General features: G+C 37.5%; 1 protein-coding gene across 5 annotated transcripts in view; it reads right to left on the reverse strand.

Moving 5' to 3' along the window:
- LOC134212094 (protein rolling stone) overlaps positions 1-21,545 on the reverse strand; it is a 187,835-nt gene that overhangs the window by 39,323 nt on the left and 126,967 nt on the right. For all 5 annotated transcript variants that reach the window (XM_062689625.1, XM_062689623.1, XM_062689624.1 and 2 more), the window contains one exon: positions 5,747-5,837. In XM_062689625.1, the coding sequence (XP_062545609.1) occupies positions 5,747-5,833 (87 nt within the window). In that variant the 5' untranslated portion in view covers positions 5,834-5,837. The remainder of the gene's footprint in view (positions 1-5,746; positions 5,838-21,545) is intronic.

The following is a 21,545-nucleotide window of genomic DNA, read 5'->3' on the forward strand; positions in this document are numbered from 1 at the left end:
AAAATGCATGAAATGTCGAGCTCTGATGTAATTTAAAAAAAATTGAAAAAAATCGTTTTTTTCTCTTAAAACATTTTTGGGACTTGGAATTTTTATTCAGACGATGAACAATTTTTTCATAGAATTTTAACACCGAACGATACGCAAACGTTTTCGAAGCCAAAAATATCCCCCTATGCTAAATCGGACATGATTTAGGGGTGCTCAAAATTAATCAAAACATTTTTTTCTCAAAAGAGGGAAATTTTTTTTTTGTTTTTTTTATGCCAAATGACTCAAAATGCATGAAACTTTGACAATTATTTTTTTGAAAAAAATCGACCTTTTTAGGACTTCGATAAAAAATGTTTATGGCGAAAAAAATTTTTCATCGAATTGAAAAACCGGACGTTACTCAAACATTTCCTAAGTCCTTAAATATGCCCCTATGCAAATTTTTTTTTCAAAGATATAATTCCCAAAGTCTCATGCATTTTGAGTCCTTTGGCATCAAAAAACAAAAAAAAAATTCTCTTGTGAAAAAAAATTTGATTAATTTTGAGCACCCCTAAATCATGTCCGATTTAGCTCAAATTTTGCATAGGAGGATTACGAAAACGTTTGCGTATCGTCCGGTGTTTAAATTTGATGAAAAATCATCTGAAAAAAGTCCCAAAAATGTTCTAAGAGAAAAAAACAATTTTTTTCATTTTTTTTTAAATGACATTAGTTGTCGACGTTTCATGCATTTTTAAGTCATTTGACATCCAGAACAAAATTTGATTTTTCCCCCTTGGGAAAATTTTCATGGGTAAAAATGTCAAAACTTTGATGAATTTTAGGTACCCCTAAATCATGTCCAATTGAGCTCAAATAGGGTCATATAGCAAAGGGTCATATTTTTTGGTAATGAAACTTGAGAGCAATGTCGTTTTTTGAAATTCGAAAATGTCATTTTCATTGGCACCCTAGTATGTATCTTGTGTGGCAAGTACAACGGATACACTATGCCTAGGGTGTTGAGAATTTTTCCCACCAGAAAACATCCTAGACCGGACCGAGAATCGAACTCGCCATCTCCGGTTTGGCAATCCTACGCCTTTGCTCGCAAGGCTATTGGAATTTAATTAAATTAGTTAGAGTGTGTGCATTGCAACAAATTTCCAATAACATAATTTCAAAATTTTAGACAAAGATCTTAGTAAATTAGGTTAAGTTTAGGTCAAGTTTTAAAGTGGAAAAATCATACCAGAGGCAATTAAAATGTATTAATAACAATTAAAAATGTACCAAGGCAAATAAGAATGATAGTGTTAAGAAAACATGGAAAACTTAGCTTAAGAGATGAAGGCATGTATTAGATAATTAGCAAATAAAATTAGAAAAAAAATGCGAGTTCCGAAATCAAATTTATACGATCCAATCGTGATAAAATATTATACTGTATTATCAGTATATTCGAAAAATAAACTTTCCGGATAACCGATTTTCTTGAGAATTCCTTATATTGATTTAGTGGACGATCTACCAAAGATCTACCTAACTGGGCCCTAGCTTAGTCCATTTTTCATCGTACGTAGCGAGGACCAACCGTAGTATGCAGCGGAAAAAACTTTTCAAGCAAATAGTTAAAAAACCTCGGTTCCTGTTGTCTTAGGCTGAACTGACCGCTAGACAAATCGAGTTAGGGGTTTAAATACGTACTAATTTAAAATCTTTTTGCTTGTAGCAACTGGATGACTGGGATGACTGGATTAGGTCATATTACAATAACTCTATGACAAGTGTGCTGCTTGGGTGAACTGGAACGATGGTAGTCAGAGGAAGACACAGAAATTCTAGTTACTGAACAAATTCTATAGCTTGAAAGGTCTTGTAGACAGAGCCAAATGCCGGGTTTTCAGTGTTCTACTGGTGATATTCTAGAAGCAAAACAAGAATTCCATGAATACATACATGCAGATCAACCAGCTCAACGATAAGCTTCTTATGTGTAACTTTGACGGAATAGCCTCATTCTGGTCTATGGAAATTGGAAACACGCTGGGTACATTGAACGAATGAACAAATTCATAAATTTGCTTAACTGCGTGGGATAGGCTTAATGAAAGTTTCCCAACATGAAATATAATTTAGGTTATCCTTCATTCAAATTCTCGAACGAATGCATGTATATTTATTTCATTGATAGAAAAGATGCAATTGGCACAAGGCAGTCCTACAAAGTTGATGCACCATGCGCCTCCATCTGTTCGCATGCTCAAACAATTCCCCTTAGGAAGCTACTATCTTTGAAAAACACTCATGGCCCACACATACTTCAAACTTGTACAAATCATCAGGATTTCTCCATCAATTGCTCATAAAAGTAAAAAAAATCCTATTTTTGTAATTCGTCTCAAAATGTATCCAATGGTTTAGTAACGGGCTTGGTAGTCATATGGCTACCGCTTCTGCCTCATACGCAGGAGGTCGTGGGTTCAATCCCAGGTCCGTTCCATTCTCCTACTTTGTATCTTTCTCTTTATTTCTCATGTTCTAGCAATCGCTAGAACTGGAAATGGACTTCCATACCGTTTCCATTACTATTCCTATATCTTCAACTTGAGTATTCTATCAGTAATCTGCTAGAATTGGAAATGAACTATAGAGTTCGTTTCCTACATCCAATTAGAAATTCCATCAGTTACCTTCTCCTATCTATCACATTGGCAGCTCGTTAACCAAGACGGACCTCTGCCTCTCCAACCTAACCCAGAAATTCCAACAAATTCCGCATGAACTCGTGGCAAGTGCAGAGGTATATTCGGCTTGCAGTGGGCGAGTGATTGCATCATCATTTCCTCCCCTTTCCCTACATTGACTTGCATTATGACGTGGCAGGCGCCAGTATGACCTAACAAATGAGATCACCAGTACTTGTACATTGAAGATGTGTGCTAGTCCCAAGCAAACATCTGTTGGTTCCCTGTGCAAGAACAGCTGATCTGGTCATAATGGAGTAGCAACTACGAGCAGTCAATCAAGCTCAAGCTCAAGCTCAAGCTCGTCTCAAAATGTATCCAATGGTTTAGCAAAAGTAATCACTGTTCCACGCCGTGGTCGTCAACATGATCCAGGCGTTTTGATTTTTATTTCTATTTTGTCGACAATTGTGATTATTTATGCGATAATTATACTTTTCTAGCACCAAGCTCCCTGGTTCATTAATTGATAGTCCATTTCCAAACACGGGTATTAAAGTCCCCCATTATTATTAAATCATTAGAGACCAAGCTTTCATTGGAATTATCAGCACTGATAAAATACCTTTCTACTCTGTACCCTGTTATTGGCATTGTGCGATTGTGTTGCGCCTGTTTGGTTTATTTTAATACCGATTTACATACATCCCAGATTTGGTTGCACAGAATCCAGTTAACACAAACCGGTCTAACTGGGAAGCCTAGTGCACAATACGACACTGAATGATGCATTCCGCGTTTCCAATCAAGATCGACATATCAATAACAGTGCCCAAGAGGCAACAGAAATACTCTTCCAGTAATCCCCAGCCAGTAGTTGCAGGATGGCAAAGTGCGTCAGCACCATATCCTTGCCACTTCACATATCCTTGATAGGCACTAACAAATAAGCAAACATGGTGTGCTCTTCGCAAAATACAGTTGAACGCCGGTTTGTGTGTGCTTCGTGATTATGAAGTCGTGTCGTTGAATTCTAATAGCCATTTTTTGTGTTTCTCGTTCACCAGAGACTCAGGGTGGTGGGGGCTCAGGGTCATACACGATTACACTTAACTCGGTTCGTCTCACGTTTTACCAAGTTATTTAACATAAGGAAGTTCTGTTTATAACGTGGCGGAAGAAATGCTAAATTAAGCCACAATTATCATTTTGTTTATGGAACCCTTACAAGTTTTGTTCAGAACGCCAAATTTCTTTAAATTTTCTTCTCCTGGAAAGATGCCGTGTGTAGATCAGAATCTCATCCGGACCATGGCCGTTGGGTTTTATAGCCTGTCGATAATTTTTGAAGTAAAAACTATTTTGTAAAGCGATTTTTTTTAACTCAAAAAGCCTCTAAAACTCAATCAAAACGCAAATTTTTGACTCCTGCAAGATTATTAATTGTTCTAAATGGAAAACTAATTTCATGGAGAGCACCCATTAGTTGGTCAGTCCGATGGATTTTGAATCACGACTGATTTAATTGTGCTTGTGGTTTGAGAATCAAAGAAAAGGCATTGTGAACACTGAACATACCTGCTCGGTGCGGAAGTCTACACATTTGCATTATAATAAACTGAGTACGATGAGGATTGGAATATGATTGTGGTATAAGAAGCACTCTCCAGAAATGTACTTCGAACCCGACGCTTACGTTTGCCCTGTTAAGTCCTTACGGAACTCCCCTTCTCAATCGCCTGCTGTATTTTAAACCCTTTACAGAGCCAAAAAACATCTCGCACGTGGAACATTTCGCATTTTGGAATAGGAATGCGAATCATGAGTTGCCAAAATTCAGATCACGCTGTATATCATGTGAGAGATATGCCGAAAGTGTGCTGAGGAGTATCTTCCTACTTGACTTGCACATCACGCCGCACACGATTCCGGGGGATTTTCACGAGGTGCGAGTAGTTAGATATCTGCCCACATATTCACATACTACAGTCTCAAGTTACGTGTGCAGAAGCTGCAGCGTGGGATTGCTAATTGATTGTAGCTCGTGCTGATTCCACATCCGAAACCAGCTTTCCATCTATAGTTGGTGAATTGCTGGTTGAAATTTTGTGTTCCTATTTGATAGTGGGGAGTCAATTTTCATTCTCGTGGAATCTAAGAAAGGACGGAAGTGATAAATTATACCAGCAGTTCTTTTTTGTATGTAGGTAGTACACCAGCAGTAGTTGCGACTCTTCTTGTTTTGAGCGTGTCAAGCAACTGGCATTGATAAATGACTCGTGGAGCTAAAAAGACAAAAATGATCTATCGGTAGCCAAATTTAAATAGAGTAACTGTTCCAATTCTTTATCTCATAGCTTCTATATTTATCTATATTAACTAAGAAATAAAAAGCAGTTCTATTAGTTTCTTAATTTTGTGATTTAAAAAAATGTGATTTAGAGGATTTGAAGATACATCACGTCCTCAGGTATAAATCAAGAGAAAGGCGGCGAATATCAACAGTATCTCGCGCAGGGAAGCATAGTGCACAAAGTACCCTCATAAGGAAAACTGGACCAACTCACAAATTTACTCATATAATTGTTAGTATTACAATTCTGGTTGATTATTATCAATCCAATTCATTATCGAGATGTAGCATAAAGAAAAAACCTTTGATATTTAACGAAATGGTCCTTGCTAGACACTTCCACTCATATTCGTTCAATAAAATAAGGAAAAAACAACTATACGTTCAAAAGTTATTTGTCATGCAAGCATGTCATTTTGCACCACCTGCGCTTTGTCAAGGCCCATTGAAAAATGAATAGGAAGGGGATCATTGATATATGTAGTTAATGTTGTAAATATTATGTCTGCACGTTGAAATTATTCTGAATTTATTATACGGGTTTATATTATTTAAAACATCGAAAGCATTTCGAACCACCCTCCCCTGCCAAATCAACAATGTTCTAACAATCCGATGCATGGTATCTGCTCTATTCATGCTATGTCTCTCGATCAACCTTCCTTATGTTGTCTCTCGGAATGAAGCAAATCGTTAGAATATTTAGACAACGAAAGCCGGCCGTACTCACCTGACACAGATAGAAGTGATGCCGTTCGACGTGATGTGGTGAGTTTTCGGATGACGGAAAGCAACTCCGCCATATTTTGGTGACCATGATTCTGAAATAAAAAACCAAGCCAGAAGAAAAGCAAACAACAATTAGTTGGGCATTGTTATATTCGAGCTTTTTTTCTCATTTAGGTCGGAACGGTGGGATCGCAAAATCCAATTAAACTTTATGTTTAGGGCGGTGCAGTAAGCTGCCATGATGGTAATTCCGGTAGAATAGGCAGAATAATTTAAGTAGAATTTACTGTTTGGATCCTGTTTGCTTATATCCTCTAACGCTTGAATTCTTCGTGAAAAATATAATTCGTAGTGTACGATATGCATTGAATGGTCTATTGTTTTAATCGCTTAACGTTATTTACAGAATGCAGGAAGCAGGATTATTTCAAAAGGAACAAGTTGTGGAATAGTATGCCCACTTGTATTTATCCGATTTATTATTTTCTACGAGTCCTCAATCCCTGTGTAAAACATGGAAGCAAAGAGTGAAGTTTTTTGCCTCTATTTTGAGAGTTGAAATTAATCTGGGCTTATGCCTTTACTCTGTACACTTAGGTAATTTTTACGCGGTTCGTTTTTGGTCAATTCAGCTATGATAAAACAATGAGTTCATCCCATCCCAAGAAGCAGCAAAAATTGAGGTGATATTTCAAAATTTATGAAAGTTCAAGAAATTAATTAATTCCAACCGCATATAAAACGGTGTGTTCCAATTGGGAAGCAAAAGGACATCGCTTTTTTTCGCAGCCCACATATTCGTGTCACGTCCACAGGTCATGTCCATCTAACTAATTGAAAAAAATAACCGGAAAATCTTTTCCATCCCATCCATCGGTGCAGTGAAACCTTTTTTTTTAATCAATTCATCAGTCATAGGTTGGGACATCGTGGTTGCATATTCCATTTTCATAAAATTCCAAAAGAGAATTATATTTGAGTGCAGTCAACCAACGGGACGGAACAACATTTCCAGGAAACAGAAACCATGTGGGAAGTGCACACTCGGCAGCGGGAAAAACGTAGCGGCACGATCCGACCGTGAATTTTATTTCTCGTTTATTATCTTCATTAGTGCTCGCGTGCGTTGATGTCGCACGTGAAAGCATTGCGATGACTTTCGAAAATGATTGCGACGTGAGTCCAGCAGTGCATTATGCACTGTTAGATTAAAATGCAAACTAGTTCGGTGCTTGTTGTTTTCGGCAGTGTTATTATGGGCCAACAGTTATCCTCAACAATGCTGTTATTATAACCATTTGGAACTCCACAACAAAATTGGTGAAATGATAAGCCAGGATTGTAGTGTAGATCTTATGTTGAAAAATAATTCGTCAACCATCGAGTAAGGGAGGATAATCGCCCAAGAGAGGTAAATTTTGAAAATGAGTATAAAGAAAGTGATCAGAGCAGTCAGGATTTACAAATAAGACAAATAAGACAAATAAGACAAATATGACAAATAATAACTAATAATAATATGTAATAATAACTTTTTTCTCTCTGACGCTGAACTTCTTAGTTGGAAAACCATCGATTATTTATCACGTCCCATTTAATATGATTCTTATTTTGAAACAGTACAATCCGTTGCAAATATACCTAATATTTAAGTTTTCCTAACTTCACCGTGTTCATGACGTTCTAGGTTGTCGTAAGGCCGCACATGTCTGATGTTTTTCCCTGAAAGGGGAGTAAATTTCAAGCAATTTTGCTGAAGACAGTGTTCAGTTTTATCCATTGAGCGATTTTATACATCGATTTTTCCGCTGGACACTCGTTTACATGAGTCTTGGTACAATTAACAGACTTAGTGAACGATAAGCTTCAATTCCATTCCATTTATCTAGGGAAAACAATCTACAGGGGTTAGACAAAAAGGTTGAGATAGGCAAAATTTTGCTGATATTCCAATCAGCATAACTTGGCCTAGAAAAATCCGATTTTGATAAAACCGGGACCATCGGACGCGGAAACTCTTCTAGTATACTGTCCCTATGCATAATCTCAGATTGGCCTTTGGCCACCGGAGATGTTCCGGATTTTCCGATGGTATGTTCAAAATGCATTTTTTGTACTGCTTGTCATTTTATGTGACGTTTACTTTCATCATGTTTTATGTTTTTTCCATAAACTAGAACTAATATGCCGACCAATGCTGGCTGTAGATCCAGAATCCATAAAGACTACGCAGAGATATGGCCATTTCCGTAAAAAACGGTTCCGGGAACATGATGAAATGGTAACAGATCGAAATAATGTAAATATGGGTATCTATCTTCATGGCTTTGCGAGACGATGATCACCAAAACATTTCCAAAATAATGGTGTCCACTGCCACCCTTATAGCAGGTTCCATGGACCTTCCAGGATGAGCCGGTTCTGGCACCATCTGGAACCATGCATATATGGGTGTCAAAATGCATGTTTTCCCAAGACGATGAATATAGGATCATCATTGAAGATACATTTTGAGGACTGTAAGATTGTTTGGCCAATTTGTAACAGGTTCCAGGTGTTCTAGCAAAGTGACATTTGTTCGGGATGTATGACCAATTCCGCACCGTTTTCACGAAAATGGCCATATCTCTGCGTATACCCAACGGATTTTCGATCTGCATTGGCATTGGTCAGCATATTAGTTCTAGTTTTTGGGGAAAGCATGAAACATGATGACAGTAAACGTCACATAAAATGACAAGCAGAAGAAAAAATACATTTTTAACATGCCCTCGAAAAACCCGGAACATCTCCGGTGGCCATGGGACTATCTCAGGTTTTTCATGGGAACAGTATACTAGAAGAGTTTCCGCTTCCGATGGTCCCGGTTTCATCAAAATCGGATCACTCTACGCAAAGTTCTGCTGATTTGAACTTCGACAAAATTTCGCCTATCTCAACCTTTTTGTCTAACCCCTGTATATGAAATCGTCATGTCTACCATGTCGGAATCCCATTGTTTTTCGAGCTCAATCAAATTGAAATATATCGGAAATAATTTCTACGATTTTTTTTTCTAATTTCGATTTAAATTCAAAAAGTGTAACAAAAAATGACACAAAACTGAAAAAAAATATCAGTGGGTTTAATCCTTGCGAACCAACCGGTCATGTTTGCTAACCAAAGGGTGACAATGAACGGAAGAGTATTGGCGTAAACAATGGGAGGCTAGGGTGGGCTTAGCCCTTCCTACAAAACAAAAATAGCCCCCTCTAGGATTTGGAAAGTTAGTTAGCAGTGGTATCAAGTTAAAACATATAGCATAATGAACTACTAAAAAAGTTTGAAGATAAAAAAGTCATCTCCCATATTTACCCTATCATAATGAAATAAGTGAAGACAAATGAGCTTGTTTCTCATTTCTTAGAAAGATTCCTGTGTGGCAGTGAAATTGCACTTGGCTTTAATTATGAAAATCTAATTGAATTGAAAGCATCAAAGTAAGCTTGATATGAACAACGACGGAGAGCCACCAAAGTATCAATCAAAGCAATCGTTGTACTTCGCCATCAGTCAAAGACATATGGTCAACCATCGCAGACAGGAGTGACAGTTTATCAGCAGACTTCCGCTTTCCTAGCAGCTTGATAATCTCCACAATTCCCATCAGCATACGAGAGGGATTCTCATCAGAATCCGAGAGGAATACCCATCAGAATCCGAGAAGATTTCTCATTTAAACCTCTAAGGAATTCCTTTCAGAATAATCGAAGTATTCCAACCGGAATCCAGAAGAATTCATACCTTTGAGAATCTGTGGAGGATACCCTTCATAATCCATGGAGGATTTGCTTCAGAATCTTTAATTGATTTGCTTCGGAATTCCTCCGGAGTCGTTCGAAGATTTGTTTCGGAATCGTTCGGAGATTTGCTTCGGAATTCCTTGACGATTTGTTCCAGAATAGTTCAGTGATTTGCTTCGGAATCCCTTGAATATTTAATTTGGAGCCTCTCGACGTTTTACCTCGGAATCCCTCGACGATCGGAGTCCCTTTGAAGATTTTCTTTGAAATCCCTCGACGAATTGTTTTGGAATCACTCAACGATTCAGTTCGGAATTCATCGACGGTTTGCTTCGAAATCCTTCGATGATTTGCTTCAGAATCGCTAGAAGATTTGCTTTGGAATCCCTCAACGATTTGTTTAAACATCCATGGAGGATTTTTTATGGAATCCTTGGAGGATTAATTCGGAGTCCCTCGACAATTTGCTTCCGGATCCCTCGAATCTGTCGAAAAGCTTAAAAAAACATTCCCGTCGAAATTCTTGTAATATTTCCGTCAGAATTCCAGGAGGATTCTATTCGGAATCTCATTCTCATTGAAATTCCTGAAACATTTCCGTCGGATTTTCTGGAACATTCCCGTCCAAATATCTTGATCTCTCCCGTCGGAATCCATGCAACATTCCCGTTCAAATTCCTGGTATACCGCCATCGGGGGTGACAATGGGTCTGGGGGGTGAGAATGGGTCATCGCTCTCACCGGCAGCCTGGAGGTCGTAGAGCAAAATCGTTCAAAAAGGTCTCTTATATTTTAGTCTTCTTGCCCTCAGATACATTCAATCTATTCTACAAGTATTCTAAGTAGCTGAAACAGTGACCCATTCTCACCCCCATTTGACCCATTGTCACCCCCGACGACGGTATTTCTTTCGTAATTCCTGGACGATGGAGGATATTTAGAAGATTTTGATTGGAATTTCTGGAACATTCCCGTCGGAATCCAGTGAAGATTTGAAACCCATGGAACATTCCCTTCAGACTCCCTAGATCATTCCTGTCGGAATCCCTGGTGGATTGCCTTCATAATCCCTGGAGGTTCTCTTCGGTATGCTTGAAGGATTCCCATCAACATCTCTGGAAATTCCAGTCGAAATAATAGATTTTCATCGGAATGCGGTAAAAGGCGAGCGCTACTATATTAGACGCAATAGCCAAACGCTATCAATTTGTAGCAATCATCGGGTGGTAAACAAACGCACTTCCATACTGTGGGTTACAACAGAAAGTACGTGCTTAAGAAAAGAGAATATTGATGATAGTGATGGATCTTCAATTGACTGGTGGTTGATTGGTTGGTCACATGGTTGGATAACTTAATGAGGTGGTAAAATGTTCAAGAATTTTTGAAAAGAAGCTCGAAATAGAGAAAATAGATGAAGGGGCTATAGCCCACCCTAGGCATCGGGGCTAGTTACGCCAATGCAGAAGACTCAACTTGTGCCTGAGGGCTGATATTACATTATAATGTAGATCCCATTTAGAAAAGAAAACAAAAGTTGTTCGGGACTCCTCGATGTTTTTTAACCCGTTTTGGCCGGGACTACAATTACAAATTATAAAATCCACCGTTCTCTTGTGTTTTGACCGATTTGCATGAAATTTGGAGGAAACATGCATTAAAGCCTATATTTTTGTGTAGATGTATTGATTTGGTGATTGTGCCCGGTTTTAATCGCAGGCAATTAATATTAAATGCTCTCTATAATGATGCAATAATTTTTATTCATCATTTTGCAATACTGAGAATGGAAACTACACGTTTGGATCTCCAAAATCCAGTTACAGATGTTGCGGGACCTGGCTCCCCCAGGGAAGTGGTTACTTTTAGATTAATTCTTAATCTCAGTTTGCGACACATCAAACTTTATGATTCTACAACGCTAATACAATAGAAGACATTTGCTGAATATCTGAGCGCATTGGCCACTTCCGGAGGTTCTCCGGTAACCTGTGCCCCCAGGGAAGTGTTCACTTTTTGAGTAGTTATGAAACCCAGCTTGCGACACATCAAACTACATTATTTTGCAACACAAATACAAAAGAAGGCACTTGCACAGCATCTTGGCGCATTGGCCGCTTTCGGAGGTTCCATGGGAACCTGATGGTTTAAGGAAAGTGTTCACATTACTTAAGGAACCCCCGGAAGCGACAATGTGCCCAGATGCTGTACAAATGCCTTCTATTGTATTTGTGTTGTAAAATAATAAAGTTCGATGTGTCGCAAGCTGGGTTTGTTTTCTATTGGATTTGTGTTGCAAAATCATGAAGTTTGATGTGTCGGAATCTGGGTTTCATAAAAAATTAAATGCAATCCCAATTGTTGTAATAGTTTAATAATCCTAATATTTTAATACTAAAGAAATGCGGTTCCGCAAAGTCTCATACACGATTAAGCCTACCTAATAAAAAAACTAGTTAAAAAATCCTAATGGTCGCACTAATTTTTGAGATTCTGTGAGATTTTTGTCATTTTTTTTCTATGTTTGAAGTTCTAGAAATATATTAAGTATTTTTGGAAAATTCATTGAGGTTCAGAAGGTATGAAGGTAAAGAAGGATTTTAATGAGATTTCGTGAATAAGTTCGATAATTATATCTCATTCGCTGGTTTTCATACAAAATGATCATGTTTGAGGATGAAAATCTCGATTTCTAGCTATTAGATTAAGGACATTTTTGCCAGCGGCACTTAAAACATTGAGTAGTTTTCAATGTACTTTAAAACTTGTATGGGAATGCATTCTTTCATTGCGAAAGGTGTGCCAAGAAAACTCCGTAAATCTGTACTGGGTTCTGGGACATTATGGCAATGAAGGTAATAAAAAGACAGACGCGCTTGAGAAACAAGGTTCAACACACACAGTTTATTGACCCAGAACCTTTCTGCGGTATATCATACTGTGCCATAAAAATGGAATTGAAATCCTGGGAAGCACAAAGGTTGATGACCAACTGGTTGGTCGCCAAAGAGTGTGTTCAATCAAAGATATTTATAATTCCCAATGTTTCGGTAACCAAAAAGCTCTTAGAGCTCAATAAGAAAGGTCTTTGCACCTTTACTGGCCTAATAACCGAACATTGCCCGAGTAGATATCATTTGTAAAAACATATAGCCTTTACGTATACTTTGTATATGAGAAAGGCAAAAAATGGATTGGATTTGCAGTTGCAGGGCTGGTAGCGGTTTTAGGGATAAATAATAGTGACTTTAGTGACTAAAATAATAAAAATAGTGACCAAAAAGTGACTTCCAAATTTAAGTATTTTTTGGTTTTTCTCCACGACCAGCTGCACTTAGTCCGCAGTTCGGTTTGTGAAGCCTGTTCTTTACGCACGGCCGAAACACCTTCTAGTATGATCTGTGCTAATATTAGGTACTAATTAGATCTTTTTGGGATAGGTATGGGAACAATATGAGGGTCGTCATCGACGCCGCGACGGAATTTGAACATAGAACATTAATGATTAGGCTATGATGATGTTCCCTAATACCGTTTGTATTGGTGATGGCACAAAAAGGGTACCTAGATGATAAGAAATACAACGAGCGAACCAATTTTTCGCGGCAATTCATTTTTTTTTTGCCACAAAGCGATATCCATCGCCGAAAATTTTTGAGCGATTATCATATGCTTCATAGTCACCTGAGGATAATTAGACTCACGTTCAGCCGTGTTCTTAGTAAATTAAAAACTGGTTCCAATACACCTCAATTATGTACTCTGTACTCGATGTCAGCACTTCACATCTTAGCAAATTCTATTTGGTAGCGGGTTAAGGCATTGGTAATGTGCTATAAACGATTCTCCAAACCAGACTTTTTGATAACTTGTTTACAGCAGCAACGTAATACTTCTTTGCATGATTGAAAAACTGGAAGAAACTTTAAAAAATATCATTTAAATACTGATACCCTATTTGATAGTATCAGTATGCTTTTAACCAGAAAATTTATCGAAGCTCTTCAAATAAAATTCTACTCAACAAGCTTTGCACGTTTAACGAAAAAGTATTCGGTTTAACACCAGGCAAGCAAAGTCAAAATGGACATAAATATTTTGATGAACAATTATATTTGATATAATTTTATATCTACTTTGATGATGCCGTTATACACATAACTATAACATGTACTGGGACAAATATGCGTATGACGGTAGTATATCAAGAATTACGAGTTTTTGTCTTAGAATTTTTCTAGGAAAAAATATAAAATTTGTATGTATGAGTTTTGGAACTTTGAATTTATTACGCTTTTTGATTGAGCTCAACCGGAAAGGCCATTAGTGATCATAAATCATTGGATACTGTACTTATTCTTCCCACAAAGCTTCATGTCTAGGAGGTTTGTACAGAGAAGGTTTGCTAATTGTTTTTTTTTCAGTAGAGACGCTTTTTAGGTTCGCTACTTGGGACGAAACCCAATAAAAAGTTAGCTAAACTTCAAAATTTGATGTCAAAGCCGCGTTTTGTTTCCATGATGTGGAATCGATAGATATACCTTGACGCGTAAAAATTTCCTTTGTTCAATGCAAAAAGTATAAAACATTGATGCTAGCCAAAACGCCCCATTAATAAAGAACCAGTCAAAATGAATAATGCAAGAAATGGCGTTTGTCAATGGTAGTAAAATCGAAATTTCATCATTATTAGGCTACTAATCAGTGCAAACTAAGTGCAAGAGATAATCTTTTCACCTCATCAGAGCTTAAAATATTCATCTTCATGAAGCAACTTCGGTCCGAATTTTGACAAACATCGCATGAATATTCAAAACATAGAATGACATAGTCAGACGACTGCTTCACCAACTCATCCATTCGACTGTCACTGAGTGTGCTTACTATGTGCAGAAAAAAACATAATTAGCATTGTTTATGTTGATGTTTACCGTTGAAAGTGCCTCGCGGATGAAATTCGAATTCAGTTCTATGTGATAAATTACTTTTCTCTTTTGAAACGTGTTCAGATTTCAGATAATTTATCAATTTGTAAAATGTGCATAAATATTCAATGACTAATATTCAACCGAATATTGACAATTCAGAGCTGACTATGAATGTGTCTGAAAGTGAGCTGACAAGTGAAGAAAAGTAACTTCACCAAAAATTTTCGATTATTTTACACTCTGCACCTCATACTTCATTCCTTATCAATACTTTCTTCTAAAACACAACCATTATCCATGAATTTGCAAAATACCTGATTTTTTCATACATTTTATCGATTTCCAACTACCATTCTTCCATGAGCTCATGGTGAAAATTGTGAAAATTTCAAAACATAGAGTACCGTCGTCGGGGGTGACAATGGGTCAAATGGGGGTGAGAACGGGTCACTGTTTGAACTACTTAGAATGTTTGTAGAATAGATTGAATGTATCTGAGGGCAAGAAAACTAAATTATAAGAGTCCTTTTTGAACGATTTTGTTATCCGACCTCCAGGGTGTCGGTGAGAGCGATGACCCATTCTCACCCCCGATGGCAGTAGCAGGTTTAATAAGGGGCCCCACACACGCTCCGACGTGTTGTACAACTTTGACTCCGCCCCTAGGAAATTTGGTTCGGTCGGAGAAAAGTCAGACCGTCTGTGGGCAAGTTGAACGACTGTTTGAGAGTACAACTTGCCCACAGACGGTCCGACTTTACTCCGACCGAACCAAATTTCCTAGGGGTGGAGTCAAAGTTGTACAACATGTCGGAACGTGTGTGGGGCCCCTAACACAGATAGAAACGCCGGTATCGCCACTCAGTGACGAGTACCGTAGACATGGTGCACGGAAGGTTGTTGTCTACACTGTTAACGGCTGCTGCACCCTGGAAGTAGGGGAGATCGGTCCAAAATGCACCCTTGGGGCAAAATGGCCTCACTCATAAAATCACTCATATAATCTGTTTTAGTACATTTATGAACGAATATTACCATTAAAATTTATAATTAGTTATACATCATTAAGCTCCATTGGAAAAATTTGGCAAAATCTCTTCATATTCACTCAAATTTAACAATTTGCTAGTTTTTTGACACATCCCTAAGATTGTAGTTCAATCCATTTAAAAAAACAAACAACCATGCGTTTACCATAATTTTACATGCAATTGAGTCGTTTTAAACCACCATTCGGGCGTTTTGCCCCAGGCCTATTTTTAAAACATTTTTAAATGCGTTAGAAAGTCATGAAAACCTTATTGTTTTGAATAGGAGATCATTGTGAAATGTAGCTGGATTTGTAAATTTTGCACCTATACGTTGAAATGGTTGGGTATTTTTGTTTATATGGGCGAAAACATCGTAAAAGCTTAAGGAGTGCATTTTGGACCGTTCTCCCCTAAATGTCATCGAATATAACAGTCGGTCCCTCATTATTAACGAACGGTATTCGATAGTTGGGGTACTGCATTGAACGCGTGAAAACTCTGGTCAATATTTTTGAATCGTCGATACGCTGATAAAATTATTATTTATAAAATTATTATTATTATAATTTGAATCTAGTAGAGTTAGTTTATGAGTTGATAAAAAGAATTGAAAAAGATAAGTTTACCCGGATTTCGCAGTAAAAATATAAAAATTTGCAGGTGTAGAGTAGTGTGAATCTGTTGACTGCAACTACAAGTGATTTTCTTTTAACTTATTACAATTGGCGGTGCAAAAATAGTTACTTTAGTGACCATTATCCGAAAAATAGCGACCTTAGTGTCTTTTGGATGCAAATAGTGACTTTTTAGTGACTAGACTCAAAATGGACTGCAAATCCTGGAAAGGTAGTGGGTTTTATTAACTCAATTTTGCTTGACTGGGAAAAGACGCGTCCTAGATTGTTTCTACTGCACAATAAAATATAATATTTATTTATTTATTCTATTCCAACCAACAGGCTAAAGTTGATTGTTTACTTAATCTAATACAAATAATTCACTTCCATTCACAATAACGAACCTTAACAATTTAATAATAATGAACAAACTACAAGAACGGTTAATTAAAACTAACAAAAGTATTAAAGCACTATTTTTTACGGCTCCCAATAACTTAATTCACGGTTCACAAATTCCCTAAACATTAAACCGGTTGGCCATGTTGACTTCGCCAGCGCCTTTTCTTTGTTTTTCCAGTGTACCCCAACTTTAAACGATACATATCGCAGATCCTCCAAATTACTCCATCGCGGGACCAGCTTTACGACTTCAAATTGCTCAGTTGAGTGCAAAGCATTCGATAGCATTTCGCGCATCGCATCGGCGGAAACATGTTTAGCTATTTTGGTAAAAAATATCCAGAACTTACGAATACCGGCGGAGCTATTTTCTTCATTTGATCCTCTCAACAGTTGACCCGAATCATTTGAATTCGATGACCACTCCAAACGATTTGGATTTCTTCGAGGCGTAGAAGAGGACGGTTTAGTTATCATATTATGAATCGGTTGACAACCACTGATCATCGATTGGCAGGTCTGCAAGCCTTTGTTTCATTGTCGTCACCTCTGATTGGAGTGTACTCACAATATGTTCGATGTTGCCTTCCTTTTTTTGCCCATCTCGTACTAGTACATTGGGCTCATTATTCACTGACGGCGACTTGTTCTTGCGAAACGACGATAGGCAGTCATCACACAACCAAAGTACTTAATAATGTTTACTTAATAAGATGCAAATTAGGGTGGCTCAAATTAGTATGGGAAAAACTTTGTTCAATTTTTTTGATGGGCCGCCCTCTTATCCGGTTCTATTTGATGCCCTGATGCTCTGGACAAAATTTCAGCCAAATCGGTTAACGTTTGGGCGGTGCTAAACTCGTTGGAAGTTTATATGGAAAAATGTATGCAGAAACATCCAAAAACAGTAAATTGCAGCTGGACTACACAACTTACCAAGGGCATCAAATAGAATCGAATAAGAGGGCGGCCCATCAAAAAAATTGAAAAAGTGTTTTTTCAGTCACCCTAATGCAAATAGTTAATATTAATCAGGGATATGCCACAATAGTTTCACTCAATGGACGCAGTGGTTCCACGCCATAAAAAAATGCGGCTGATCTTAACAAACGAATTAATATCCGATATTAAATTAATATTGAATTTTACAAGCAAGCACATTTCAAATTTATTTCGATTTAAAACAACAGAAAGATTGAATGCGTTTATTGGCATACTCCAAATTTGTGCAGTAAAATACATTAAAAAACACAACATATTTTTATTTGTGAAGGCTTCAAAAAGAAAAACTCCATAGATTACTGCGAAACGATTTAGTTTGATTGAAACATTGTTTAGTTTCGTGCAATCAGGTCATGTAAAATCTTAATGGGATTGTTATGCGGGTACTTTCAATATGTGACGCACATGACTTGGTATTTTTTTCACTCATGAACATACAAAATTGCAATTTTTATTGTGATTTATGGAAGTACATTTGAAACGAACACTATTCATTGACTTAACTCAAAAGTAGGCTGACCATACATACCGTATTTAACGGGACAGACCCGTTTTTAGACCTTATTGGGCTGTCTAAAAAAATCCTCAATTTGTCCCATTGATTCTTCCAGAGAGCTTCAAAATATTATTCAAACAAATTCAATATTTGGAGAAGGAATCTGAAACCAAATACAAAAAAAAATGGACGAAACCCATCAAAAAAGTTTGAGATGTTATTAGTGCTGCTTTTAACCCTTTATAAGGCAGTGGCAACTATATTGCCACCAACAAATTATATGTTTTTCTATTTATCAACAAGAGCTCTACTTATTATTTCCCATGTAGTGGCTTTATTTGCTTCCTAGTAACACCCCAGATGAATTTGAGCCATAAAAAATTTGAAATGTCAATTTGAGAACAGTTTTTTTACGAACAAATCGTAAGTTTCGAATGGAAGAAGGATTTTCAGTTATAATTCGTTAAAAAACGACAAACATAATTTTTTTCCCGTTGGTATTCATTATTTTGAATCTCCTGTGTTAGATTATTACGTGATTAGGGTGAAAAAAGCTTTACCTTTCTGTATATTTGGTTTTTGGATTTTTGACGAAATTGCGTTTTTTTTCCCAAGGGTCCCCCCTTGGGAGCAAAAGTGCTATAGTATATGCGCAAAATAGCCAGCATGAGTTAACTGCCAGAAATTTGTATGGCGAATAGCATCTAAAGCGGGATTTCTCAAAAGTAGGAACTTTTCACGAAAAAATATTTGGTACCAGTAGTGTAGGAAGGTGTCCGCTACTACGCCTACCAAATATTTTTTCGATCAAGCTACTTAATTTTAAGAAATCGAACCTTAGATGCCTTTCGCCATACTGATTTCAGAAAGTTAACTCCTAGTGTGCCGCTGTAAGCATGCTCAAAGCAGGCGATTCATTGGCCTGGCATCGCTGGAAAGCAGGAGATCTGTAATGCAAGCCGCTTTTATCACTAAAGTGCTGAGAGGTGAGCTCGATGCTCCAGCTATTCTCTCTGAGATGAATATTTATGTCCCGGAGAGATCCTTGAGACGGCGAAACTTCCTGCTGACGGACGCTCGCAACACCCGATATGGACAACATGACCCCATTAGGTTTATGGTATCCAGGTTCAACGAAAGGTTCCAGCAATTCGACTTTGTTACCTAGGCTAGGTTACCATATACTGATCATGAATGTTTTATGTTATTTGTATAATCATTCTTCTAACAACCTTATTGGCTTAACTGTTTGTTTGCTTTTAATGTCGATGTATTTTGACTGATTCCATGATTTATGTTTGTACCGAATATTTTTGTAATTTAATTTGGTGTAGTTTTTACTTCATTAAGACATAGGTCAGATAAAGGTGATCAAGCAAATAAATAAATAAATAAATTATGCATGTCTGATTTCCTAAATGTACCTAATACACCTACTACCATTCGACAGTGTGTTTGAGGGAACCTTTAATTGTCCTAAACAGAAACGATTATTCAAATGCACTGAGAAGTTAGTTTTGAAAAGTATGTCGTATTCTTTTCCTTTGTTCTCCTTGAAGCACATTTTACTTAGCACCAATATTTATCTTTTCGTTTTTTTGCGGTATTGAACGGTAGCCTCATTTTGTCGTGTTGGATTGGTTGTTAATCACCTTTTCCCGCCATTATCCACCATATTCAACGATGAAAACGAATATTTGTAACCATGTTGCAGACATGTATATTGTATATGTACTTTTTTCTTTTTTTTATCTACCCAAGGTGTATTAGTATGAATTTTAATTCACTTGCTTGGTAGATTATGAAAAACTATCATTATGGCTTTATATGGCTGATTGAATTATTAATCCGTTTTAGCACTTTTCGATGGTGTTGATTCACTGCCGGGTACGTCCGTATACCAACGAATCTCCGTGAGCTGTTTTATGGGACGTTCAGAACATGGCGACTCGGCGTAGTACATACTGCACAGTTATATGTCACTAAACTTCCGGGGTAAGGAAAAATCACGCGCTCGAGCCTTCTGGCTCGGTTCTAGTGGGTGGCAATAAAGCGAGGGCGTTGTGCATATTTCATTACCGAAGCGCAGTCCTTTTATTAGTTTGGTTGCCGGTTGTCGTGTGCCAGTGGCCCGAGCGTCTTTTTTATGAACTCTCCGAAAAGAAATAGGGTTACTTGTGGTATATTTGTCTAAAAATGTCAAACATGTTAATCAATTTGTGTGTTTAGTTTGTTTCCTGGATATAAGATACTTATCACAGATAAGTGAAAAGAAATCTTCATGAAATGCTAAAGAGAACAACTAAGCCATTATAGTTTATTGAATTCTGTTCGTACGTTCGGTAACCCTACTATAAACTCGCCGTACAGACACTACAGCTGCCTCGGATGCAGTATTGTATTTGTCTGTTGCCAGCTCCAGCTACACAGGAAGAATATGTCTTGTGGATCACGATGTAGTATCCATGTAGCTTGGCGATGAAGAAGTTCGTAAGCCATGTTGTAATTAGAAACCCTAAGTATTAATAAACCTAAACTGATGCACAGCGGAAGCTTCACAAAGCTGATAGCTGTTTGTTCAATTTGTGCGTCTGGTTTTGTCTGAACGATGATGCGATGCAGAAGCAATTTTGCGGGAAAAGCGTTTCTGGGAAAATTAGAATTGATTTCCTTACGACATAGCAATAGCCGGATATCCGCATATCCACTTTCATTGCATAATATTATCTCCCCTTATGTAAATAGTTTGCTGGCCTTCTACGCGTCATTACACTGGTATCTCAGTCTCTTCAGTTGCCGAAAAGGAACTAAAATACAGGCAGTGTTCTATGCTGAACAGACGCTAAGCTTCTGGGGTATACATTTCTATGTTTGCGGCTATTATATATTGTTAGATAAGTTTGGAAAGGCAAATTCCTCTTTGCTCTTAATGTTGACATTTGAAATATGATTCCTTTGTTGTAACCGAAATAAACCGGACTACCATACTCATTTTAAGTTTGACATCATGAAAACTAGAATTGTCTTGTTTTCTCTGACACATTTTTTCCATGTCGCTAGATCCTATCAGCGCAGTTTCTGGAAACAATGAGCTGATAGAAATTGGTATGCAATGTCATCGCAACTAGCAGTCCATACATGCTACACAACAATTCCTACAGATGTCAGACATGAACTCGAGCTCCGCTTGTGCTTACTGGTCTGTGCTCAGGCATGCGGAAGTAGGAACCAATTTTTCTCCGTCGAACTATCTGTCGGCATGTGCTTCTTTTCTCCATTTATTCTGATTGTTCAAACTCATACACAACGTACAGTTTTCATTCGTTTTCTTTTTATTCTAATATGCTATAGAGATCGGGATGTTTATCTGTTCAGCTCAATTGTGTAACTGGGATTATTTTTTTCTATTGCTTAGGTTTGGGACAAATAATTAAAAATTTAATTGAACGCTATTATAATTTTCAACGGATTGTAAGAAAAAAACCCTCTTTTTTGGTTTTCTTTCGTTTCTGAACTACATATTAATTTGATAAATCAAGTCC

This window comes from Armigeres subalbatus, chromosome 2, assembly GCF_024139115.2.
Source record: "Armigeres subalbatus isolate Guangzhou_Male chromosome 2, GZ_Asu_2, whole genome shotgun sequence".
Lineage (NCBI taxonomy): Eukaryota > Metazoa > Arthropoda > Insecta > Diptera > Culicidae > Armigeres > Armigeres subalbatus.